The sequence below is a fragment of the Mus caroli genome, chromosome 4 (assembly GCF_900094665.2).
Source record: "Mus caroli chromosome 4, CAROLI_EIJ_v1.1, whole genome shotgun sequence".
NCBI lineage: Eukaryota > Metazoa > Chordata > Mammalia > Rodentia > Muridae > Mus > Mus caroli.
Window position 1 is genome coordinate 133,020,798 of NC_034573.1, and position 25,938 is coordinate 133,046,735.

Below are 25,938 nucleotides of genomic sequence, written 5' to 3' on the forward strand. Positions count from 1 at the left end.
TGTGAGCCACCATGTGGTTGCTGGGATTTGAACTCTGGACCTTTGGAAGAGCAGTCGGGTGCTCTTACCCACTGAGCCATCTCACCAGCCCCAAGACTTGTTTTTCATATTCTCTTATTTATTGTGAATGTGTGTATGTGGGAGTACATGTACCATGGTGAATGTGTGGAGGTCAGAGGACAGCTTGCTTTGAGTTGGTTCTTTCCTACCCAGTGTGTTCCAGGCATCAGTGCTAAGTTATCAGCCTTGGTGGCAGGTCCCTGCTGAGCCATCTCACTGGTCTGAATTATTTTTTTTAAAAAAAGATGTATTTATTTACTGTGTGTATATGTGAGCTTGGAGGTCAGAGGACACGTTGTGGAAATGGGCTCTGGTCTTCTACCATGTGGATTCGGGGATCAAACTCAGATCATCACGGTTGTGGGCAAGTGCCTTTACTCACTGAATCATCTACTGGCTGATCGATTATTCCTTTTGAGGCAGAACTTTCCTGGATCCCTACGTGGTCCTCCGGGCTCTACCCTCTTCAGAGCTGCACTTACAGGTGTTTGCAGGACTACCTGGCTTGTTACATGATGGGTACTCATGAGGCTGAGGGCAGTCTGAGCTCTGTGAGTTCAAGACTAGTGTGGTCTACATAGTGAATTCCAGGACAGCCAGGAATATATAGTGAGGCCCTGGTTTATAAACAATAAGGGGGCTGGACAGGACAGACTCAGTTTCTCCAAGTTGTTCTTTTAAGTTGAAAGGCCACAAAAGTCACTTCACATGGCAGGGAAAGCCCTGAGAAGCCAAACAGCTGCTCTCTGCAGGTGTGTTCAGCCGTGACCTTGACCCTGGTTGCTATCCGACTTAACGTGGTCTAAGGAACCTTCTGGAACTGAACTCAGAGGGAACGCGTGTCCTTTTATGACCACAGTCTGGAGGCTAAAGTGCGATCATGACTTCACCAGCGCAGCCGAGCTGTTCCCTTCACCTTTGAAAGGGAGCTCGGCTTTCCAGAGCCTGAATTCTGCACTTGGGAGAGAGATCAAACTGGGACAATGAGAACCAGGGAACAGGACGGGGAAGGACAGAGAGGCTGAGAGAGCCGAGGCTTTGGACACTGCAGGGAGGTGGGGTCTGGAGCCGGGAACCACTGAGCAGACCCGAGGAAGCTACAGGCAAGAGTGGTGGGGCTGGTTACCTGGGTCTAATGTTGATTCAAGTGTTAGTGACAAACGGCATATATTTTAATGATTTTAGGCTACAGGATGCTATTTCTAGAGTTTGACATCATAGAGACTCTGCCTGAGTTCCCAGACTCTAATCACATTTTCTCTAAGACAGGGGTCTTCGCTGAGCATGCGCAGTGTACCTCACGGGACTCATGGCTTAAGGTTGAAGATGGACATTAGAGCCGACTCGCAGCTCTGTGAGGCCGGAAGAGCACCAAGCATTTAGAGAAGGATGGGGGGGGGCGGGGGAGCAGGAGAGGCAGGAGGGGGGGTCTTAGGATGGGTACAACATGCACACATACAGGTGCCCAAGGAAGCAAGAAGAATCACCTGATTTGGGTCATGGGAACCAAACTTGAGTCCCTTAAAAGAACAGCTCTTAACTGCAGACCCATGCCCAGGGTTTTGAAGGTTGAACAGGAGCACAGATGGAGAATCTCTTCCAGACAGAGATGTGCTCCAAAGAGAAGGAAACTTTACTCATAATGGCACAGAGAGCCACAACCAATATTTTAAAAGTGCTCAGTTAAATGATAAAAGTGATATTTTCCTGATCATAATGACTATTATTTGTTTGTTTGTTGTTTTGTTTTTTGAGAAAGAGTGTGCTCTGCCTGTCCTGTAACTTCCTGTGTAGACTATGGTTGACTTTGAACTCCCAGACATGCTCCTGCCTCTGCCTCTCGAGTGCTGAGATTAAAGGCCACCACCACCTGGCTGACGCCTAATTTTTTTTACCCTTCATTTTTATTTTATGTGTATGGGTGTTTTGCTTGCATGTATGTTTACCATGTGCGTGCAGTACCCGCAGAGGCCAGAAGAGAGACGTCCAATGCCTTGGAACTGGAATTAAAGATAGTGTGAGCACCATACGGATGCTGGAAATTGAGTGCAGTTCCTCTGGAAGAGCAGCCAGTGCTCTTAACCATTGAAACATCTCTCACATTCTACGATGGCTATTTTACCAAGGAAGTATCCTGTTTTCCTCAGCCTCTGGGGTCTTCATGAATACAGAAAGGATGTCATATGGAATTAAAGCTTCAGGTAAAGTGTCCTTTACTGAGTAATTTTCTGTTCTGTGAACTCCGTGGGATGGCTTTGGGAAATGCATGCAAATGTATGCAAATCACATACGGATTCACATAAAGTCGTCAGTGAGTACCACCTCCGCATTTACTAGAAAGAAATCCCGTGGCTTTGTACCATGCCACTCTCGGTTCTGTCAGGTGTCTAATCTGTCCTCTCTGAAAGACGCACCTGGTAGGGAGAGGTGTGCATGTGGATGTGCGTGGGTCTCAGAGGCAGAGGGGTTGATGATGGTAGCTTCAGAGCTGCTTAGCAGTGAGATAGGTGCGGCAGGTCCAAGACTGTAGGCTTCAGTATTTGTGCCGGTGGGATGGCTCGGTGGGTTAAGGTTCCTGATGACCTTAGTTTCAGTCTTTGGGACCCACATGGTAGAAGGAGAGGATTGACTCCCATGGGCTTTCTTCTGACCTTCACATTCCCACCAGTGTGCTCCCACACTGTCACATGCACACGTCCATACAAAATAAATATATAAAATACAATTAAAATATTCTTTCGGGATGTGAGAGTGATCTGGTTTTGACAGCTGCCACCCTATTAATCACCAGGATTGATTTGGCGGGTCTGGTTGACTAGGTGGGCATCAGTGCTCCCCGCATGCCCCTCCCAAAGGTGAGTTCTCCATGGAAGAGAATAGTCCTTCTCAGTAAAGGAGGGTGGCTTTTTGGTGCAGGGTATACAAGTAGCTGTGCTCCCCAGTTACAGCCTACAAACAAGCTCTTAAGATCCAATGTTAAAAACCTTCAGCCAGACAGGGTGGTGCACAGCTCTAATCCCAGCACTCAGAAGGCAAAGCCAGGCAGATCTCTGAGAGTTTTAGGTCAACCTGGTCTACATAGTGAGTTCTAGGACAGCCAGGGCTACATCCAAGGACCACGACTCAACAACAAAACAAACAAACAAAGGAACAAAACGACTAATAGTTTTTGCATATAAATGTACATCTCAGGTGTATGTTTGTGCATGCCTTTACGTGTGTGTGTGCTTGTGTGTGTGTGTGAGTGTGCATGCATGGACACCTGAGGCCAGCATCAAGTATCTTCCTCATTTTTTTTTACCACCTTACTTTTTGAGGCAGGCTCTCTCACTGAACCCAGAGCACACCAAATGTCTAGGCTAGCTGGCCAATGAACTCCAGGGTCATGCCTGTCTCTTCACCTCTAGCACTAGAGTTACAAGCCCCCACTGTGCTCGGCTTTTAAGTGGTGCTAGGGATTTGAACTTAAGTCTCCCTACTTGCACTTCACCAACTGAGCCATTTCCACAGCCCCAGCTGGGCGGTCTTATACACAGTGAAGGTGAAGGAAAGGTGGAAAGAAAGGATTAGCACAGAGCCACGCAGCAATCTGGGCAGCAGGAACTTTCAAAAGTAATTCAGTCTTCAAGTACTTGGTCCAATTATCATTCTGGACAGCAGGCTCATTTGTTTCTACAAGCATGCACCAGTTCATTCATTTGACAAAGATTCAGAGAGCAAGGGCTCTCCGATCAGCTCTCTGCAGGGTTCCAGGACATAAGGGCAGAGAGGACACTGTTGTTTTTTATTTTTTATTTTTTTGTTCACACTAAAAGGGATCTTTCCTTGCTGCCCTTGCACACAGAGACTTCTTTTTTATCTCAGAGCTTAGCCACCCAGAGCAGGGACAAATGTATCACCCAGAAACACCATGCACAATTCAGGTCTGGCAGCCTAGACAGCAAGAGATACAGAGGAGGGAAGGTCAAAGCCACGCAGAGGAATGCACTGTGCCTCAAGGATGCACAGGAGCCTGCCAGGTGGGTTGGCAGAAGGGATGCTGTGTGCCAGGGCACAGAAGCATAAAGCCACATGGCTGCGTGCTCCAATTGGGAAGCGTGGTCAATGGTGTCAAGATGTACCTCTCCCTGGCACCCCTGGCTCTTACAAATGCCGGTGACATTTATGGGCCCCAGGTGCTTGCTCCTCAATTATGGTAAACAGCTACTCTGTGTCGTTTGTCCTCTGCTGTTGCCTACGCTTGCTTCATCACGTCAAGGAGACTGAGTCACTGGGAACTGGGGCTATCTCTATCATCTTTGTGTCCCCGTCTGCTAGAGATCCAGGACAGAGCCTTCCCTTGGGTTCTCGAGTAGGAGTTTGCAGAAAGTGTAGGAATAGATAAAAATTCTCCCACCTTCATGATAACCCTCTTCATGGAGCACCCCCCCAGTGACCAGCAGTTGAGAGTCTGTGTATTACTATCTCACTTAATCATCACCTGTGAGTCCCATACTGAGTCCCCACTTTACAGAGGAACCGATGACAATCTGGAGGCATGGCCTTGCTTGTAGAATTGAAGCAGCCTAGGAATGCTGACTTTGGGACTGGGAAGATGACTCAGAGGGTAAATTGCTTGCTCTGCAATCATGAGTACCCAAGTTTGTATTTTCGGTACCTACACAATAACCAAATATGGACGCACGTCCCTGTGACCCCAGGATTAGAACTTGGGGTAGAAGCATGGCGAGAGGAAGATTCCAGAGCCATAATGGTCAGCTAGTCCAGTCAGACGATGACCTCCAGCTTGGGTAAGATACCATGTCTCCAAAAACTGTGGTGGAGAGTGATGGAGGAAGATACCGGAAGTCAACCTCCAGCCTCAACACAGTCATGCATGGATCCATGCATGTTTGTACGTGGGTAGCACACATGAAGACAAATGTTGGCTTTGAATGCAGACCAGCTGGTATGAGGGCCAAGGCTTTGAGCTCCGCTTTACCCAAGCTTACCATTCTCATTTCAGTATGCTTTGTAAAACAGTACGGACTTGATTTATTTGTGTGTATGTGTGTGTGTGTGTGTGTTTATGCACTCTGTGCATTCTGTGTCTGTGGAAGCCATAAGAGGCTACCATATTTCCTGGAGTTGGAGGTGATTGTGAGCCATCACATGGGTGCTGAGAATTGAACTGCTGTGAGTGCTCTTGACTGCTGAGTCATCTCTCCAGGAAGTTCTGAGATCCAGCAAAATTCATTGTGACTCCTTTCCTAAACCCAAGAACCCTTTAGGATAGGGTTGTGTCTGCTTCATCTTTGTACCCCACCTAGCAGAACACTCGTTTTCCTAAGAAGCAGAATCCAAAAGGTCTGGATGAATCTGGAAAGTCAAGTTTCTTTAAGTGCAGGTTACAGTGAGAATCAAGCTGGGCAGAGGCTTTGCAAAAGTTTTGTGGAGGGCAGAGTAAGCTGTGGGGCACTGCCTGCTTGTGATGGAACTCTAAGTATATCTGGGGGAACACTAAATTCCCAGGCTACCACTGGAGTACAACTAGGGCGTTGTCACACACACACACACACACACACACACACGCCTGACGTCTTACAGGACCAGAGCAGAGGCTGTGTTGAGAGACAATGCCCTTGCTCTATCCTGAAAGGCTAAGAAGGTGTCTGTATCTAGGTGGGATGCCACGGGAGTGACGGTGAAAACTGGCTAAGAAGCATCATTTGCCGGTTGGCAGATGGTTCAGCGGGTAAGAGCACTGACTGCTCTTCCAAAGGCCCTGAGTTCAAATCCCAGCAACCACGACCATCCGTAATGAGATTTGACGCCCTCTTCTGGAACATCTGAAGACAGCTACAGTGTACTTACATATAATAAATAAATAAATCTTAAAAAAAAAAGAAGCATCATTTGCAGATGACAGCTGATTAATGGTTTAATGGTTTAACCGTTTCTTGAGTGCCTCTCATATGTTGAAGTGGATTCTGGGAACTGAGACCAAGCATCTCTGATGGTTAATAGTGATTGGGATCTGGAGTCACTGAAGAGGCACCTTCTAGGTGGGTTTTTGAGGATGGCTCCAGGAGAGACAAGCCCACCCCCAAGAGTGGGCAGCACTTTCCAGATATAAAAACATCCCAGGAGAAATCAATGCTTACATTTGACTTGGCTTCTTTCTGGTGAGGGAGTTGGTATTGTTGCTGCTGCCGCTCCACCATCATCCATTGCCATCAGAATTGAGCTTCTTTGGCTTCCTAACCTGGACTGACACTAGCAGCTATCCAGGAATCCACCAGACCTTGGGCACTGGTCTTGAACTTGCTGAGACATACAGCCACAAAAGACAGTGATCAGCTTGAAAGTTCTCAGCTTTTCCAGTGTGCAAGCCAGCCAGTTTTGGACCATAAGACCAAACTGTGTAAGCCAGCCTGATAAATTCCCTTTGTAATATACATTCATTCCATTGGTTCTGTTTCTCTAGAGAACCCTGACTGATACAGTGTCCCATTTCCATTTTAATGAGGGACAACCGAGGGAATAAGTAAAGAAACAGGCAAGTGAGCCTTGGTCTGGTGATAATAAGTGTTTTGACAAGAAGACAAGGGACGTTTAGACTGATGGAGAGGCTGGGATGTAGAGGCAGGACTGCAGCGGAGATGATATGTGGACTTAGAAACCCCAAAGGACAGAATGGTACCAATCAACCCAGAAGTTGTGGGCGTGGTGGTGGTGGGAACATGATGGATGGGTCAGGGTGTCTATATAGAGGATACAGCAAGAGCAATGACCTTGCAGCAGAAACCAATAAGAAGTAACATAAACAGAAGGTCAGGCTAACCAGAGGCTGGTGAACTATAGGCCAAGAAAGGGTCACAAGCCCCAGTGGAAAAGATACATCGAGCCAGCTCTGGTGAGATTTTATTCCAAGTGATTGCATTAGTTAGCTACTGCTCTATAACAAACTGCACCACATTCCCATTTAGTAGCTTAAAACTAATCATGGTTTTATATCAATTTCTCTGGGTAAGAAAGAACTTTGGGTTGGCCTGTGGACAGCTTCAAGTTCAACTTGGAAGGCTTTGCTTTAAGCTCCCGGGGATGTTGGCCAGGCTCAATTCCTCGTGGGCCGTTGCTCTGAGGTCACCCTCCAATCATTGCCTTGTGGGCCACTCCAAGCTGGCAGCTGGCTCCATCAAACTGTTCAAGCCAAGAAGGTGACAGTCTGCTGGCAACATGGAAAGGAACCACTTTTGTCACCCAGTCTCAGATGTGACATCCTTCTCCATTTCTGTCATCCGTCTTGCAGAAACAAGCCACAGGTTCCACCCTCACTCAAGGAACACCTGGAGGTATGATCCTGAGAGATCTTAGAAATCTTCCTGTCACACATGGGAACCCACTGGCAGCATCTGAGCAGGGGGTGACATATTCTAATGTATATTTTCAAAGGTCACTTTGGTGTCCTTGACTGTTGGAATCATGAGTTGGGGATTGGGCAAGAGTAGACTTCTGGTGAGAGTTAGCGAGTTGCACAGCTTGGGTAAGGGGATAATGGGGGAGAGGTCTTGCCAGTGGACAGGAGATGAGGACAGGTGGAGAGAAAGTGGGGGTGGAAACACCAGGGCCTGCTGGGACACATCTTGCCCATAGGATGATGATAATGCCTGGGACTCACTCCCCCCCCCCGCCGGAATGATAAGATGCCATTAGTCCCATCCTCCTCCAGTCCTACATGAGGCCACACACTTGATGGATGGTTGGCTGGCATTAGGAGCACTGGACAAGAATAAGGAACATGCATCTCCTTGTGCCAGGCCAATGGACTGATCCCATGTCCTGAGTCTCACACAAATCCTAACTTGCTCCTGTTCAGACTAACCAAGTTGCTGAGCAAAGAGGAGGGATACTGCCCACTTACTGCACAAATCAGTCAGAGCTGGAAAAGTAAGAGAGTGTGTGTGTGTGTGTGTGTGTGTGTGTGTGTGTGTGTGTGTAGAATATCTGCCTCCATTCCCCCCCCTGGAACCTTTGTGAGCAGCATATAGCACTCCCTGGTGGTGGTGGTACAGAAGGACCAGGAGTTGAGTTGAATCCTTTAGTAAGGGACACAGACATCGGGCTGGAGAGATGGCTCAGCAGTTAAGAGCACTGACTGCTCCACTGAAGGTCCTGAGTTCAGATCTCAGCAACCACATGATGGCTCACAACCATCCGTAATGAGATCTGATGCCCTCTTCTGGGGTGTCTGAAGACAGCTACAGTGTCTTATTATAATAAATAAACAAATCTTTGGGCTGGAGGGAGTGGGGCTGGGGAGAGAAGAAGAAAGTGACTGAAGACTTACAATCTTTAACAAAAAAAGAATAAGGGACACAGACATTTGTATCAAGCTGCTTCAGGAAAGGGATAGAGTATGTTCTCATCCCCAGGGGACAAGGGGATGTCCTCATGCCTCCTGCCCTGGCAGCCAGGCAGTGATCAAAAAGTGATTCACACCAGTAATCCAAATGACATCACCAAACACCAGCCACACTTTTTATGATTCCAACATAGCCTTCGACATACTGGCATCATCTTGCTTACGAGTCAAGGCCTGGGACTTTGGCAAATTTAGATGTCAGTCTGTCAACAAAAGGGGAAAGCCTGTCTGTTGGATTGGTTTTGCTCTCAGGATCCTGGCCCACCCTGGACCTCACCTCCAGGCTAGTTGAGAAGGATGGGAAAAGACAAGACAGAACAATGTCCGAATGAAGATTGGGAAGTACAGGGAGGTTTAAGGATCAAGGGGTGGTGGAGGGGAGGCAGGGCAGGGCAGAATAAGACCTTATATTAATTTGTTTTTAAAAATATTTATTTATTTATTATGTGTGTGAGTACACTGTTACTCTCTTCAGACATACCAGAAGAGGGCATCAGATCCCATTACAGATGGTTGTGAGCCACCATGTGGTTGCTAGGAATTGAACTCAGGACCTCTGGAAGAACAGTAAGTGCTCTTAACCATTGAGCCATCTCTCCAGGCCCCTCATACTATTATTTTTTTAAACATATTTATTTGGAGAGCTGGAGTCATGGCTCAGCAGTTAGGAGCACTGGCTGCTCTTCTGGAGGAGCTAGATTTGATTTTCAACACCCACATGATGGTTCACAATCATCTGTAACTTCAGTTCCCAGGGATCCAAGTCCTCTTCTGACCTCCTTAGGCAGTAGGCACACAAACAGTAGACAGACATACTTGCAGGCAAGCCATGTATACACATGAAGTAAAAAAAAAATTAAAAAAAAAAGTTTATTTATTTTATGTATGTGAGTACACTGTTGCTGTCTTCAGACACACCAGAAGAGAGCATTGGATCCTATTACAGATGGTTGTGAGTCACCATGTGGTTGCTGGGAATTGAACTCAAGACCTTTAGAAGAGCAGTGAGTGCTCTTAATCGCTGAGCCATCTCTCTATCTCCAAGGTAAAAATTTTAATGCAAACAACAAGACATTTTTAGATATTAAATTACATTCCTGTATGTGGTGTGGCAGTGTGTATGTGTACAGGTATATGTGTAGGCACACAGGGACCACATTGTACCTGTGTAGATCAGAGGACAACTTGTAGGGGTTGTCCTCTTTCCTTCCACCATTTAGGTCCCAGGGATCGAACTCAGTTCATCTGGCTTGATAGAAACCACCTTTATCCACTGAGCTATGTTAGAGACCTGAACGTTAGGTTTTTTTGTTTTGTTTTGTTTAAAAAACATCCACCAGAACACCTTTGGTAGTTTATATCCCATTTAGAGTCTCTTGAGTAGGAATCTTAGAATGTTTATTAGTCTCTAAGAGTAAACACAGGAATGCTCCTGACAGACACTCTCTGGAAGTTTCTCCAGGCCTCTTTACTTGCATTTTGTCCTCTCTCTAAGAGGTTTGTCCCACGTGGGTCCAGGGAAAGTGGGTGAGTGGCAAAGTGGGAACCCACAGCCCCGGTCTTCTGTTTCCAGCTCTTATCCCTGACTCACGGATGACCTTGCTCAGGTCATGGCTCTGTGTTTCTCTCCAGAGGAAGAAATATCAGAGATGGCAATGCTTATTTTCCCAAGGAACTGGAGTCCTATAGCATGGGGGTGCTTGCTGACTCTCCTGAGCCTCAGCCTTGCCCTGTTGATATTAATTAATAAAAGAACACAAGTCAGATTAGGATCCAAGGGACTTTGGGAGACACTCAAAGCAAGAAGCAAGGAGCTCCTGACAGGGAGATTTGCGGCCGCTCTGAAGAAGCCATGCATGGCTTCTACAACATTTTCCAAGTCACGTTTCCACACAAATAATTTCCCTCATGCCCTCACGCTGTCTGTGCAAGGGCAGAGGAAACATTTCCTCTTAATTTCAGGACAAGGGAGTGACAGCCAAGGAGAGGCATTTCTCAGGTGTTTTGTTTTCAGAAGCCCCTTGTGTGACTTTGCTATCAGGCATGGACCTGTTTTGTGAATTATCATTGGCTAAATACAGTGCTAGATAGAAAGTGACTGTTGTTGTTGATCAATGCCACTTGTGAGTGAATGCCCTGTTTACTCTGGGTGTCCTCCTCCTAGATAAAAGCCCACCTCTTACCAGGCTAAATTTTAACAGACAAGGTCTGGGATATCTTCAAAAAGATGGAGGAACCTGCCCTATGGTTCTGTAGTCAGTGGTAAGACCGGGTCCAGACCTCAGGGAAAGGATTGGGGCTCTGACTCTCAGTGTAGGACTGCAGCTAGCCAGACCCCTTGACAGGAAGACACCTGAACACATTTAAACCTACAGCTCTGCCAGCCCAGAACAGAACCTGAGGCTGAAAGAGAGCAAGAACGTTCTTTTCAGGATGCTTTTGCAGAGTTTAGAGTGGTGGCACATGCTCTTTCTGGCTGCCTTCTCGAATCCTTTACAACATCAATGTAGCTAAGGTACTTTCACCCACCCTAGTCCTTTCTTACCCTATACTGCCTCTTCAAAAGGCAGAGCCCCTGAAACTGGGAATTGCAAGACATTCTGCTGACCTGGAGAGAATCGGAACACAAGACAGGGACTGTAGGTCTAGCTTGGTGGCCAGGGTGTGTGCAAGGGAAGAGCGATTGAGGGGGCCCAACACCCAGCCCCTCCTGGAATTCATGCAAGTTCTTGGGCCTTTGGCTCTGTCCCAAAGGCTCAACTGCCTGATCCCTGGCTCAGAGGCACCAACTGGCTTCCAAACTGGAAAAAGAGGCCATCCAACTCCCTTCCAAACTGGGAAAAAAATACCCAGACTTAGCTCTGAGGCTTCGGAATAGCTGGCTCCACCAATCCCCAGCAGTGCCAGGGGATGGGGCAGGGTCAATGGGGGCCAGTAACTGACAGCTGTTCCGTGGGTTATTTTGGGCCAGGGGCTGAGCTTCTCGGTTCCAGGGTGTTGGGATTAAAATAGCCACCTGCAGGGCGATTTGCCTGTAGCAGTGTAGGGGCTTTTCCAAAAAGCAAACATTCAAAGCCCGGGCGGAGGAGTAGAATACGGGGTTGGCTTGAGGAATGGCAGGGAAGGAATTCTATCACTGTCTAAGACCAACCTCACCTCTGAGGAGCTGGGCTCTAAGCGTTGGCATCTCTCTGACCAGATCACTTTCCTGGGCCATCAAAATGAAGGGTTGATGGGGAAAGAAGGGTTGGTAACTCCTAAACACAGCTTCTGGCCTTCTTCAGTCCTCAAAGGGAGCGGTGAGATGTCCCTACCCTTGCCTTTTCACAGATGGTTCCACAGGAGTTCAGGGGGCGCTTGGAGGCTCTGGTTGCAGGTCACCAAACTGCCCCAGTGCCTCTTGCTTTGGCCTTGCTTTGAACTACAGAAGATCCGTGCTGGGAGGATAATCAGTTCTATCTCCAAGCTCAGGACCAGCATGGAAAACGCTGACTGGCCCTGGCTATCCTTCCAGTCACAGCGGGACCTTGGCAGCCACCCGCCTAGTTCACACCCTCCTCCTGCAGGAGGTGGGGCAAAAGCAGGTGGGAGGAGGGGGTCGAAGGGAAGCCCAACCGTCCTGGAGCCTAGCCAAAGCTCAGCTTCGCAGCCCCAGGCGGGGACTTGACAGCCTGCGGGCTTTGTCCGGGACTTCGAGCTAGAGTGACCTGGGACCCTTTGGCAGAGATGAGGGTGGCGCTCTGGGCGCATGCCCCGGACACGCCCCATGGAAATCGCTCCAGGGATCCGTCACTGAACTTAGTCTTGAGCACCGCTGGCCAGGTCTGTGCGACAGGTCCCACTTCCCTGCCCGAGTGGGGTAGCTCTGGGCTCCCTCCACGATCTCCACCTGTGCTTTTGAATGTTCCAGAGGGTCAGTTTCCTGTGCGGGTAAATTCTGCGCCCAGCACCTCTCATCTTCCTCCTCCCTCCCCGCCTCCTGGACACCCCGGGTCGCTCTGTCCCCGCCGCACTCTCATCGCCCCCGCGCGCCCCGGCGCAGCCTCCCCGCCCCGCGCCGCTGCCCTGGGGCTCTCGGCGCCCCGGAGCCAGGGCCCCGCTGCGTCCTCCTTGCTGCGAGCTGAGTCCTCCGGAGTCCCCTGGGCCATGAGTATCTGCGTTGCCCCCCGCCATCCCACGGGCGCTGCTGCGGCGCTGGGGCTCGGTAGCCTCTTGGTGCTGCTCGGGCCGGGACGCGCGTGCCCCGCGGGCTGTGCTTGCACCGACCCCCATACCGTGGACTGTCGCGATCGCGGGCTGCCCAGCGTGCCCGATCCCTTCCCCCTGGACGTGCGCAAGCTGCTAGTGGCCGGCAACCGCATCCAGCAGATCCCCGAGGACTTCTTCATCTTCCATGGAGATCTGGTGTATCTGGATTTCAGGAACAACTCGCTGCGCTCGCTGGAGGAGGGCACGTTCAGCGGCTCGGGCAAGCTGGCCTTTCTGGACCTGAGCTACAACAACCTCACCCAGCTGGGGGCCGGCGCCTTCCGCTCGGCGGGGAGGCTGGTCAAGCTGAGCCTGGCCAACAACCACCTGGCCGGTGTACATGAGGCTGCCTTCGAGAGCCTGGAGTCCTTGCAGGTGCTGGAACTCAACGACAACAACCTGCGCAGCCTCAACGTGGCGGCTTTGGATGCGCTGCCGGCACTGCGCACTGTGCGCCTGGACGGGAACCCCTGGCTGTGTGACTGTGACTTCGCTCACCTCTTCTCCTGGATTCAGGAGAACGCATCCAAATTGCCCAAAGGTGAGCCAGAGGGTGGCTGGAAGCCAAGGCTGGGTCTGGTAGGGAACGCTGGAGGAGTCCAGCACGGTCAGGATGTGTGAGGCCTCGTTTTGGGGCTCATCAGAAAGTCCCCTGAACGAGAATCCCTGTGGTGTAACTCCATAAGACCAGCTGTCTGAAAGTCTGGGATATGTTGGCAATGAGTGTTAAAAGAGCACACCCGGAACTCTCTCAAGTTTCTCTTTCTTCACTTATTACCCACCTTTTCTCCATCATCATGGTCCACGTCCTTTCTAGGAGCTTTTAGGTCCCAGGACAGGTGGGTGTGAGCAATGTACTGGTCCCTCCTAGTGGGAAACCCCACGTTGTGTGGGACACTATAGCATTTCCAGACCCCAGAGGTGAGAGGAGCTGGCCAGTCCTGAACGCAATCTAGCTGCCACAGATTCCAACCGGGTCCCTCTGTTCCCATCACTCTTTGACTCTTCCGTCCACCCTTGGTGAGAAAAATTGCCGGTGAGGACAAAGGCAGCCAGCCTAGTGTGGAAATGTGGGATAGAAACCTTCCGGGTGGGCACCTCCCCTGTTTTCCTGCTGCCCCTCCTGATGACCCATACAAATACCCAATTGGCTGATGGGAACACAAGGGCACTGGGAACGCAGTACCAAGGAAGTAAAGGCAAAACTGAAAACTCTAACACTCATGGGGTGCGTGCTAGGACTGAAGGCAGGTGATGTCCTTACCTTCCGTGGAGCCCTCATGTCTACTTGTGAGACTGTGAGCACTGGCCTAAATTGACCTCTCAGAAAAAACCCTTAAAGCTTTGGTGAAATTGGTTGCAGTCCAGTATAGCACACATTATAAAAGGTGGCATAGCTATGAACTTTTCGTTATTCCTGCCATCGAGAGCTGAGCAACACTGTTCCTCTATGTATGGAATTCCTGTGCCCACCTGTTAGTTCCGCGGGGTCACAGGCGCACACCCTGAGCCCTGCTGTCATTCCGGAGTGGGCGCTTTCCCTAATGGCTCTACTATGTAACAGTTCCTAAAAGATTTGGTTTGCAAGGTGCAGAGCCTTCCAGGTTTGAAGATGCCCTTGCTCTCCTGCCTGCCTCCCCAGATCTGCCAGGAGATTCTGAGTGACAGAAATGTCCTATGAAAGCCCTCACTGGAGAGCAGGTCACCTTGTCTTTATTGCCCCTGTCTTAGTGGACTGCTTCTCACTTACCTGACTGTGTATCCAGTTTTCCAGTTGGGGGCAGGAGCTTGGGTTCTGTTTTCAGTGCTGTCTTAGGTAACTGGGCCCTTTATGCTTCTGTACCTTGGCTTCTTGTCTCTTGAGTACTTGGGTTGACCTCTAACGCTTCCACAGAGCCTTAGGTCGGAGTTGGAAGTCCTGGGTTTGCATTTTGCTTTTAAGTCCTGGGCATTTAAGGTTTTTGAAGCTTTCCTTTTTTATGTGTTTTCAAGATCAAAACACAGTCATGGAGGTCTAACCCCAGAGCAAGGGGAGTTATTACTCTCCCAGCGACCATCATTCATGGGAGAAAATGGACAGCAGGTGGACATAGGAGACTAGGGAGGATGGATGGAGAGACAGTGAATAGACAGTGAAAGGGTCTTGATAATAGGGCAAGACTGAGAGGAAGACTGGTTTCATCCAGCCGGGAAAGGAAGGTGACAGCTGGAAGGTACTTCCCGGGGCACAGAGCCAAAGGCAGCTCCAGTCTTGATCCAGTTGCTTACAAAGTGTAGCCAGGAGAATGTCCCCAAAGTGAACCAGAAGCAGGGAGGGTGAAGGGACTGGCTCTGGCTGAGAACTGAATGCAAGACTCCAGTTCTGATATGGACTCAGGCTTATAATTCTGGATAAGCCTCTGACACCCCCAAACCTGTTTCCCCGCTTCTGAATTAAAAATGTGGACCTTGTCCTACCACCTGCTGGGAGGGTTAAAAGCAATCTCTCTGATGAAAGGCAAGATGAAGCCCAGGATTCACTGGATGCTCTGGGGGCTTTAATCCCCACCCCCTCCTGAATCACACTTGACAGTTCTTCAAGCTTTAATTGGTACATGGTAATTGTGTACATTAACAGGGCACATAACCTAATATATATATATATATATATATATATATATATATATATATATATATATTGTGTAGCTACACATTAAATAAGAGGAATTTACACTTTGTATCCTATTAACCATTGATTATTTCCTTGTTCTGGCCTCTCTGAGGCAACTCCTGGCCTTAATAAATTATGTATGTTGATATGGGGACTAGAGATGGCTCAGTTTATAAAGAGCTTGCTTGCCACACAAGCATGAGGACCAAGCCCCAAGCATCCTCGTAAAAACCAGGCATGATGGTGTGTGTCTGCAATCTCGGTGCTAGTGTGGTCTGGGTGGAGTCAAATGAATCCTAGGAGCTCACTGGCCACCCAATCTAGCTGTTTTAGGGACCTCCAGGCTCAGTGAGAGACCCTCTCTCAAAAGAGATGGTGCAGGGGACTAGAGAGCTGGCTCAGTGGTTAAGAGAACTTACTGGTCTTGCAGAAGGTCAGAGTTCAGTTCCCAGCCCCCAGGACTCAACTCCTCCTCCAGGGGCTCCAAAGACCTCTTCTTGCCTCCCTGTCTGCTACACTCCTATGGTGCACATAGCATCCCCACAGCAGGCCCCTATACACATAACTAAAAATAAGAACAAAAGAAAATTTAAAGGTTACTTGAAAGATTAGGCGGAGAGCAACTGAGGAAGACAGGTGACCTCTGACCTCCGTCCACATGCACACTGACAGATGTCTATGTGTGTCTGGCTATACATATGCACCACACATAAACACACAATCAATAAGTAAATAATATAAACCACAGCCACTGGTATATTAATTAAATGAATGAATGATTAGTTAAATAATTAAATATAGGCAGGTGCTGTAGAACACTAAGGTTTATTCCTCCTTGGTATCCATTACAAGGATTCCCTACCCCCCCCCCGCCCCCCCCCCCCCCCCCGTCTGTCTAAATCTCTCGAAGGCTCAGCTTGGGCACTGAAGTATGCTTGCTTGTTTGTGTGTTTGCCACATGCTCTACCACTGTGTGACATCCCCAGTCTAGCATGGCCTTTCTGTAACTCACTCACCTTATCTGTAAATGAAGATGGTACAGTACCCCCTAGGTAGGCTTCCTGGGAGGCTGGGAGGAAACAGCAGGGGCTTTGTGGGACTTTAAGTAGTGGTGGTTTTAAGACTGCCCCTCCCCACCGCCCCCCTGCATTGAAGGCATGTGTGCAGAGAAGCCACACTCACTGCTAAGCAAGGCTGGGTGGAGCCAGGCTGGATGGATCTTCTGGCTCCCAGCTCCATAGCTACGTGGACCACCCACTTGCTGCCCATGAAAATCAGGCTGCTCTGGGATACAAGCTCCAGGCTCTCTAAGCACAATCTTTGCCTCTTCCTGGGGAGGGAGCACCCAGGCCTGAGTAGAGGACAGCTCCCTCCTGCTTACTGTCTGCACCTTTGTACTCTTCTCCATCAGCCAGAGCAGAGCTATCTCCTTGTGACCTTGACTGCCTCAGCCAGGAGCAAAAATGTGTTGTCTGCCAGGTGAGTCTCCAACACAGCGATAGGGAGTATTCAGTCTCAAAGCTAGTCCCCTAGAAAGAAGAGGGAAGGGGAAGGCTAGGCTGAGGCCTGACAAGAAACTACCCTGCAGGAGGGAGGGCTAGGAAAGCCAGTACCTCCAGTGGCCCGTTAGCAGAAAAGCAAAAGAAGCCAGCAAACCAGTCGAGCAAAAATCCTAGGGTGCTCAATTAGTGTTGAATTTCAGATAAATGAGATGTCCTGTTTTAATATAAGTATGCTATTCTTAAAGCTTTGAAGACCAAACATGCAGTACTTATTTAATGCATATTTAGTATATCCATGAAATGTTATTTGTCTTTTTAATTTGAAATGCAGGCCCAATTGGGCATCCTATGTGTTTAAAGATTTAATTTATTTATATGAGCATTTTGTTGCCATCTTCAGACACACCAGAAGAGGGCATTAGATCCCATTACAGATGGTTGTGAGCCACCATTTGGTTGCTGGGAATTGAACTCTGGTCCTCTGGAAGAGCAGTGAGTGCTCTTAACCGCTGAGCCATCTCTCCAGCCCTATATGTGTGTTTTAATGTATACTTTGATGCATAGGTGTCCATATAAATGCCATAGTCTTTTCAGAAGCTGTCCTCTCCTTCCATTATGTGGGCTAAGGACATAGAACTCAGGTTATCAAGCTTGGTGGCAAGTGCCTTTATCCACTAAGGCATCTTGCCAGCCCATGGTTATTTTGTTTGCTTCTGTGATAGGGTTTTGCTGTGCGGCCTAGGTTGGCCTGGAACTCATCATTCTCCTTCCCGAGCCTCCCAAGTTCTAGGGTCACCAGCATTCACTTTCATGCCCAGCTCTGTGGCAGCCCAACCCAGCTGTCTATAGTTATGGAACACTTGGTCACATCTGTCACTTTTACTTAGCTTCTGTGCTTGGTGGACACCCTCCCTCCCTGACAACTTCCCCAAGAAACAAAAGCAGTTCCAGATAGAGCGCTGGCATAGGGCTGAATAGTTAGTGAATAGCTTAGGTAACCTTGCACTCTGAGATGTATCACCCCAGGTCCCATTCTTCTGAGGGGTATGGGAAGGAACAGCATCTTTTCCCCTTCAGTCCTTAGTTCCTGGGTGACATCAGGCTCTTTCCTCCTCCCAGTCCCAGGTTCTGTACCTACTCTGGTGGTTCACCATGCGATTCCAGGCTCTTAGGTAGTGAGGGACAGTGGGTGGCCAGGGCACAGGGCTAATATCTCTTTAATCGGAAAGTACTCTGGACCTGGAAGCCAGATAGACTCTGGAAATCACCCAGGTAATGGGCCAGGGTAGAGAGAGGTGGCGGAATGTCAGGAGGAGACTAGGAAGCATCTTGTAATGACACCTTTGTCACTGTGCTCCTTAAGACTTCCCTTTGTCATGGTGTCCTTCCCGTCAGCCTGGGAGGTGGGCAGCAGCATCTGAGAGCCACCCAGGAGCCTCATGTTGATCTCTAGGTCCCCAGACCTCTTGAGTGAGCACCAGGGAAGTAGTCTATGAACTGTATTTATTGTATGAGCTCCACGTGGGGCTTTCCTGTACACAGAAGCTTGACGACTGCTTGTGGGGAAGCCTTGGCTCTCTGGCTCTGCACCTTGCAGCTGGGTGAATGTCTTACTTATGTTACTATTGCTGTAATGAAACACCATGACCAAAAGCAAAGTGGGGAGGAAAGGGTTTATTTGGCTTAAACTTCATCATCTAAGGAAGTCAGGGAAGGAACCCAGAGGCAGGAACTGATACAGAGGTCATAGAAGGGTGCTGCTAACTGGCTTGATCCTCATGGCTTGCTCAGCCTGCTTTCTTATAGAACCCAGGACCATCAGCCCAGGGATGGCACCACCCACAATGGGCTGGGCCCACCCACATCAATCACGAATTAAGAAAATGCCCTATAGGCATCCCTACAACCTGTTCTTATAGAGGCATTTTCTGAATCGAGGATACCTCCTCTCAGATGATTTTAGCTTGTGTCAAGTTGACATAAAACTATCCGGCACAGTGATATTACCTAAATTGCTGACAGTCTCTAGGCCTAAGATTCTTCTGAAATCAAGAGAGTATAAGTGTGAGACCCGGAAAGCTATTCTCAAGTAAAAAATCGTGACTTAAAAAAAAATGTTTCTATTCATATATTTTCTTTTCCTTTCTTTTCTTTTTATCTCTTTTCTTTTAAGACAAGATCCACTGTGTAACTCTGACTAGCCTGGAACTTGCTATGTAAACCAGGCTGGCCTTGAACTCACAGAGATCCACTTGTCTCTGCCTCTTTGTATATTACTGTGCAAATATTTTCATAACGATGTGCATGCACCGTGTGGACATGTGATCAGCAGCTTGAGATGTCATCATCACAGAAGGCTTCTTCATCAATGGTTCCTAGCCTTGTCCTGGAGCCATAGTGAAAGAGGCTCACAGGGATTGAGAGCAAGACTGTATGCCCAGCTTTGGAGGTGCATGGAACAGGTACAGCCTACACCAGGCCTAAGAGAATCAATGTCTCATCAGGGATGCTGGTTAGGCCAGGCCTCTTCTTGTGTCTTCCCTTTCCAGCCATGGTCTTGGTGTCCTCCAGAGTCACAGCCCTCAGTACCAGAGAGGAGGTGCTTGACTCTGTTGTCCTATGACCTTGACACTTGGAGATGTAGGCTTCGGGAGGGTGGATGTGGCTGAGCTAAGCGTAAGTGCCTTGTCTCTGCCTCCATCCTAGAGATGACACAACAGATCTGTAGGAAGTGTCCTGGCACTTGGGGGCTGGGAGCCCGAGTGGGCACCTCTGTGAGCAGAGTTGTTCCATGATAGAGTGCCGTGGCAGACAGGGTGCTTATCCAGGCCCTGTGTCATACATATCACTTAACCATACTAACTCAGGGCCGGTGGGGGAGGCCATCCTGAGCCCCAGGGACTGCCTCAATTTTCTGATGTCAGCAGGCTTGCCTCAGGCAAATGAATGGGGATTACTGTCATCTGGATTGGAGGAAAAAAAAAAAAAGCTAAAGCCTGCCTGAAGTCATGTGGTTACTTTCTCTTCGACAACTCCAAGGTGACTCTCTATTTTTTTTTCTAAAAATAAAATAAAAGCAGTTTTGTTTTTCTGATTATAAAAGTAACAAGCTTCAGTTATTAGACCTTTGGGAAGTAGATATATGTTACTTGGCCACAATAAAAGTCAAAGACAAACAATCCAACAAAAGCAAGCAACAAAAACAAAAACAAAACAAAGCCAAACAACAGACAAACAACAACAACAACAAAAATCCAGAAGATGGGGAGTTGGCTCAGCAGCTGAGAGCATTGGCTACTCTTGCAGAGGACCTGGGTTAAGTCATGAACAACATGGTGGCGCACAACCATACGTAATTCCAGTTCCAGTGCACCTGATGCCTTCTTCTGATCCCGAAATGCATTGCACATGCTCCATGCACTTGCATACATGTAGGCAAAAACTCACACACATCTTTAAAAAAGGCAACCACCACCACCACAACAAAACAACAAGAATCCTTTTACTATTAAAGTTCTATGTTAAGCCAGGCAGTGGTGGCGCACGCCTTTAATCCCAGCACTTGGGAGGCAGAGGCAGGCAGATTTCTGAGTTCGAAGCCAGCCTGGTCTACAGAGTGAGTTCCAGGACAGCCAAGGCTACACTGAGAAACCCTGTCTTGAAAAAAAAGCAACAAAACAAAACAAAAAAACAAAAGTTCTATGTTAAAAAAATGTTTATCTGGGTATAGTGATACAGGCCTTTAATCCCAGCATTCAAGAGGCAGAGGCAGGCAGATCTCTGAGTTAGAGTCCAGTCTTGTCTACAAAGTGAGTTCCAGGATAGTTAGGACAATACAGAGAAACCATGTCTCAAAAAACAAACAAACAAACAAACAAACAAACAACCCATATATCTAGGGCATTGTGGTATATGGCTTTAATCCCAGAACTCAGGAGGATATATCACACAGGTGGGCATATCTCTGAGATCAAGGCCAGCCTGGAATATAGTGAGTTCCAGGGCAGCCAGAGCTACCCTGTCTCAAAACACCAAAACAAACAAACAAGAAATAAATTAGACACAAAATGATAAATTCTGTGTTGGCTAGTTTTATTTCAATTTGATACAAGGTAGAGTCATTTGAAAGGAGTGAACCTCAGTTGAGGAAATACTTCCATAAGATCAGGCTGTAGGCATTTTTTAAAATTAATGATTAATGGGGAAGGACCCAAGCCATTGTGGCTACCCCTGTGCTGTGGGTCCTGGGTTCTGTATGAAAGAGGCTGGGGAAGCCATGAGAAGCCAGCCGGTAAGCAGCACTCCTTCATGGCCTCTGCATCAGCTCCTGCCTCTAGGTTCCTGCCTTGCTTGAGTTCCTGTCCTGACTTCCTTCAATGATAAACAGTGATGTGGCAGTGTAATCCGTTCCTCCTCAAGTTGCTTTGGTCATGGTGTTTCATCACCGCAATAGTAACTGGAACTAAGCCGACTACTATACAGTTGGCTCCACATCTAAGGAGGACCAGAGTGATGAAACTCACAGAAAGGAAGGAAGATGTGGGGGTTGCCAGGGGCCAGGGAGTGGTCATTTAATGGGGACAATTTCAATTTGAGAGGTATATGAGCTTTGGCTGTGTGGTGCCAGGATGAGCCCTTGACCTGACACCGTGCATACATCCTTCTCTCCATGAAATCAGCTTATTATTTAATCAGACGGAGTGTCTGCCAGCCGAGACAGGGAGGATAATTGGGAATTTTCCCCTGTGTGATGGTGGATATTTAATGAAAGTGGCAGTAGAAGACAAAGGTTAGCACTATAAGAAATTAGAGCCCACACTCCTTGGCACCTGAGAGCAGCAGCAAGCCTCACGGCGCTATGGGCATACCTTCTGATGCAGTGTTCCTCTCTGGCGCAGGATAGTTCCAGCTGAGGCCACAGCACATACACCCTCTCCAGATGTTCAGAGTGATGAAGAATAGGTATCTGGAAAAACACCAAACAGGGTGTCAGAAGTCTTGGGGGTCCAGGCCAGAGTCTATGTGACTGTCCTAGTTAAACATCATGAAGCCAACCTGGGGGAAAAGAGTTTATTTCATCTTACAGGTCAAAGGCAAAGGGAAGTAAGAGGAGAAACTCATCTTATGGGTTGCAGGCCATCGTTGAAGGAAGTCAGAGTAGGAACTCAAGCAGGGTAGGACACAACACAAAAACCATGAAGGAAAGCTACTTACTAGCTTGCTCTCAGGCCCACCTGTGTAGGGACAGTACCACGCGTAGTGGGATGGGTCTTTCATGCCTGTAGGTCAGAAGGGGGCACCAGATCTCATTATAGATGGTTATGAGCCACTATGTGATTGCTGGGAATTGAACTGACGGCCTCTGGAAGAGCAAACAGTACCCTTAATCTCTGAGCCAGCTCTCAAACCCCTGGGCTGGATCTGTTTTTTATTTTTTATTTTTTTATGTTAATTATCCATCAAGAAAATGCTCCTACACAATCCGATGGTGATAATTCTTTAATTGCAGAGCCTGCCCTCAAGATTAGCAGTCACAGTGACCTTAGGCAAGTTGTCTGATTCCCCTTCACCTCTTATCTCTGTTATGAGAGGGAGCTGGGCAAGGAGTGTCTTCTTACACAGCTAACTTTCTACGGTGTGCTGTGTGAGAACAGACAAAGCCTGAAAGCTGAAAGCCTGGCAGTGTGCGTGAAAGGCCTCAAAGTGCTATTTTCCAGCTTCTTGGGGGACTTGAATGTTTTTCAGAGAAATGCAAGGAAGGGCTTTTACTGGTGTGCCCCCTTTCACCCAGCGGGAGGCAAGAGGAAGAAGCAGGTTTGTAGGATGACTTTGTGAGAGAACAGGCTGTAGCTGCCTTCCTCTAAGATGTGGGAGGAGCTCCTGAGAACTGGAGCTGGAGCTCTGAGGTGAGTCAGTTGGATTGGCTTTACCACACTCCTTCCTCAAGCCTACCTTGTCACTAAGGCCTCTGACACTTCTGGAAGACTGACCACAGCCATTTCACAGGTTTTGGCCCCCGATTATACAATAGAGAATGCAGCTCAACCGGTGACCAGAGAGATACAAAATCTATCGGTGACATTCTTCTCTATGGCCTGTCAGGTTGATGACGATAAGTAGGCGACTAGCCCTAGCTGGAGAGATGGCTCAGCTGTTAAGGACAACTGCTGCCAATCCCGATGATCTGGGTTTGATCCCTGGGACCTACGTGGTAGAAGAGAACTGGTTCCTGCCTGCTGTCCTCTGACCTCTGCAAATGCACTGTGGCACACGCCCTTGACGCAAGATACAAAAATAAAGTGCAATAAAAACTCTAATAGGAGATAAAAGAATCCTGGAAACATCTGGGAAACGAGTGAGAAGACCGTGACCTCTCTACCATAAAGTACCTTGCAGCCATTAAATGTGTATTTTTGCGTGTGTCCTCATGTGGTATATATGCATGTGAGTTATATACTCACGTTGCATGAGTCATTGCGGAAAAAGTACATTTGGAGGTCAGAGTACACCTGATGTCATGGTTTACCTATTGCCTTTAGGCAGGGTCCCTCACAGAACCTAGGGCTAGGCTGGAAGCCAGGAAGTCCCAGCCGTTCACCTGACTCTGCCACCCACAGCACTGTGCTTACAGGTGCGCATGTGGCCATGTCTGCCTAAAAAAATTGGTGCTGGGATTACAGGTACATTAACAATCTCGCCTACCTTTATATGTGTGTGTGTGTGTGTGTGTGTGTGTGTGTGTGTATTCTGGAGACTCCAACTTTGGTGGTCATTCTTTCTCAGCAAGCTCATTTAACCATTCCACCATTTTTCTAGTTTCCAAAGTGTATTTTATTCTATAGTACCAACACTCAGAAGTCTGAAGTGGGAGGATGTCTTGAGCCTAGGAGCTTGATAGCAGCCTGGAAAATATAGTGAGACAAATCCATTAAAGTGGTATTTGGTGAATGAAAAGATATTCTCCATGGGTTATCAAACATGGTGCTGGAGGTATTTCTACCAGACAGATTTGTCTAAGGAGATTTGCTAGGTCCATTTAGGAGAGGACCTAGAAAGGTCTAAACTATTGAGCAAACTGTATTTATAAGTTTTTCCATCTGCCTTCCGTTCGTTTATTGCTGTTGTCTCAGTGCGTACGCAGGATTTGCCTTGTAAGCAGAATTAGGAGAGTAGAAACCTATCTTTAACAACAGAAGTGCTTAGGAGAGCTTGTGGCCAATCGCATTGAGCAGCTAGCTCTCTTGAGGTCAGAGCCTGAGAAAGGCCCCCTGGGAGGTCTGCGCCCAGCCTGTTCCTTGGCGAGGGGCCGGGCCAGGCTTGAGAGATTAATCTCAATCTACCATCTGCTGTGTCATTGTCTATTTCTAGGATGGCAGTTTGTCACCCTCGCCACTCAGGTGTCAGCTGTGGGAAGAAGTCATCATTCAGGAGATGGATCCTGGGGGTGTGCGCGGGAGGAGGACCCCAGCCACTCACGGGAGTGAGGCACCCATCCCAGGAGAGAAGCTGGGCCAGAAGATTGGGCTGGCAGATGTGACGAATGGATAGAAGGAAGGGCCACTACAGGGTAGAAACCAGGAGGACACTTAAGCTGCCCACCGGGACGTCACCCCAAGGCGAGGTGATCTTCACAGACACCTTTTCTATGGTCCTCCAGGATGCAGAAGCCTCCAAGCTGGGGGTTTGGCAGGAAATATGAGCAGCCATAGATAATGTGTGGTTGCAGGGCAGGAGCTGTGAGGACAGGGACGAACTCATCTGTGATTTCCACTTTTCACAATCCATCGCAGGGCCACTGAGCACAGGCCAGAGAACCCAACCCTGGCTGAGTAGACAGGAAGGTATCATCAACAGAAGGATGCCAGCTGATCCTCAGAGCTGAAGAAGCAGGCTCAGGAAAGGACAGGGCTGCAGCTCAGCTGCAAGAGTGCTCCCTCGGCACGAAGGAAGCCCAGGGTGCCAACTTTGGCACTGAAAACTAGGTGTGGTTGACACAGGCCATGTAGGTTGAGGCAGGAGGACTGCCTGTTGGAGACCAACTTTGGCTACCTAGTGAAGCTCTATCTCAACAAACAAACAAACAAACAAACAACCCAAAACCTTCAAACAAACAATAATCAGGAGGGGGGAGGTAGTTTTTGGGCAGCAGGAAGGGTTGCTGGACTAAGTGGGCTCTGCTTTCTTTTGAGGTATTGAACTTTAGTGTTGTTTGTGCTGGCACAGAGAGCTGCTAACCCCATTGTGGTCATTCCCTGGTTGCTGAGGGAAGAGTGGCTGTGTGTGCTCATGTGTGCGTTCGTGTGCGTGTTTAAGCCTAAGGATGACCTTGGCTATCACTTCATAGATGGCATCTGTCCTAGTTTCGTTTCTCTTGCTGTGGTAAAATCCTGACTAAAACCAATTTGGGGAAGAAAGGATTTCTTTGGCTGACAGGTTAGATAGAGTCTGTCACCAGGGAAAGCCAAGGCAGGAACTGAAGCAGAGATTTCCGAGGACACTGCTTGCTGGTTTGTTCCCCGTGGCTTGCTCAGCCTGCTTGCTTATACAAGCCAGGACCACCTGCCCAGATGTAGCAACATCCAGAGTGGGCTGGGCCCTACCCCCACCAATCACCAATCAAGAAAATGTTCCACAGACACACCTCAGGTCAATCTGACGGAGACAGTTCCTCAAATGACAATTCCCTTCTTCTAGGCGACTCCAGACTGTATCAGGTTGACAGAAACCTACCAGCACACCATTCATCCTGTCTTCTGAGACAGAGTCTTTCACCAGCCTGGGACTCTCCAAGTAGGGCTGTGGTTGCCAGCACAGAGCACGGTGCATGGCTTTTTAAAAGTGGACTCTGGGTATTGAAATCAGGTCCTAACACTTGCTATCTCCTGAGCTGGCAAGCAGTTTTAAGGAGTTGCGCTAAAGCACACTGTCTTAGTTGGGGTTTTACTGCTGTGAACAGACACCATGACCAAAGCAACTCTTGTAAGGACAACATTTAATTGGGGCTGGCTTACAGGTTCAGAGGTTCAGTTATTATCATCAAGGCAGGAACATGGCAGCATCCAGGCAGGCATGGT

The 25,938-nt window shown here is 48.4% G+C and overlaps 1 protein-coding gene across 1 annotated transcript in view; it reads left to right on the top strand.

Moving 5' to 3' along the window:
• The first annotated feature begins 12,153 nt into the window (after positions 1 to 12,153).
• The window catches only part of Lrrc38 (leucine rich repeat containing 38), a 20,424-nt gene continuing 6,639 nt past the window's right edge, over positions 12,154 to 25,938 (top strand). Inside the window, exon 1 of the mRNA XM_021161614.2 lies at positions 12,154 to 13,253. Within this exon, the coding sequence (XP_021017273.2) occupies positions 12,191 to 13,253 (1,063 nt within the window). The 5' untranslated portion in view covers positions 12,154 to 12,190. The remainder of the gene's footprint in view (positions 13,254 to 25,938) is intronic.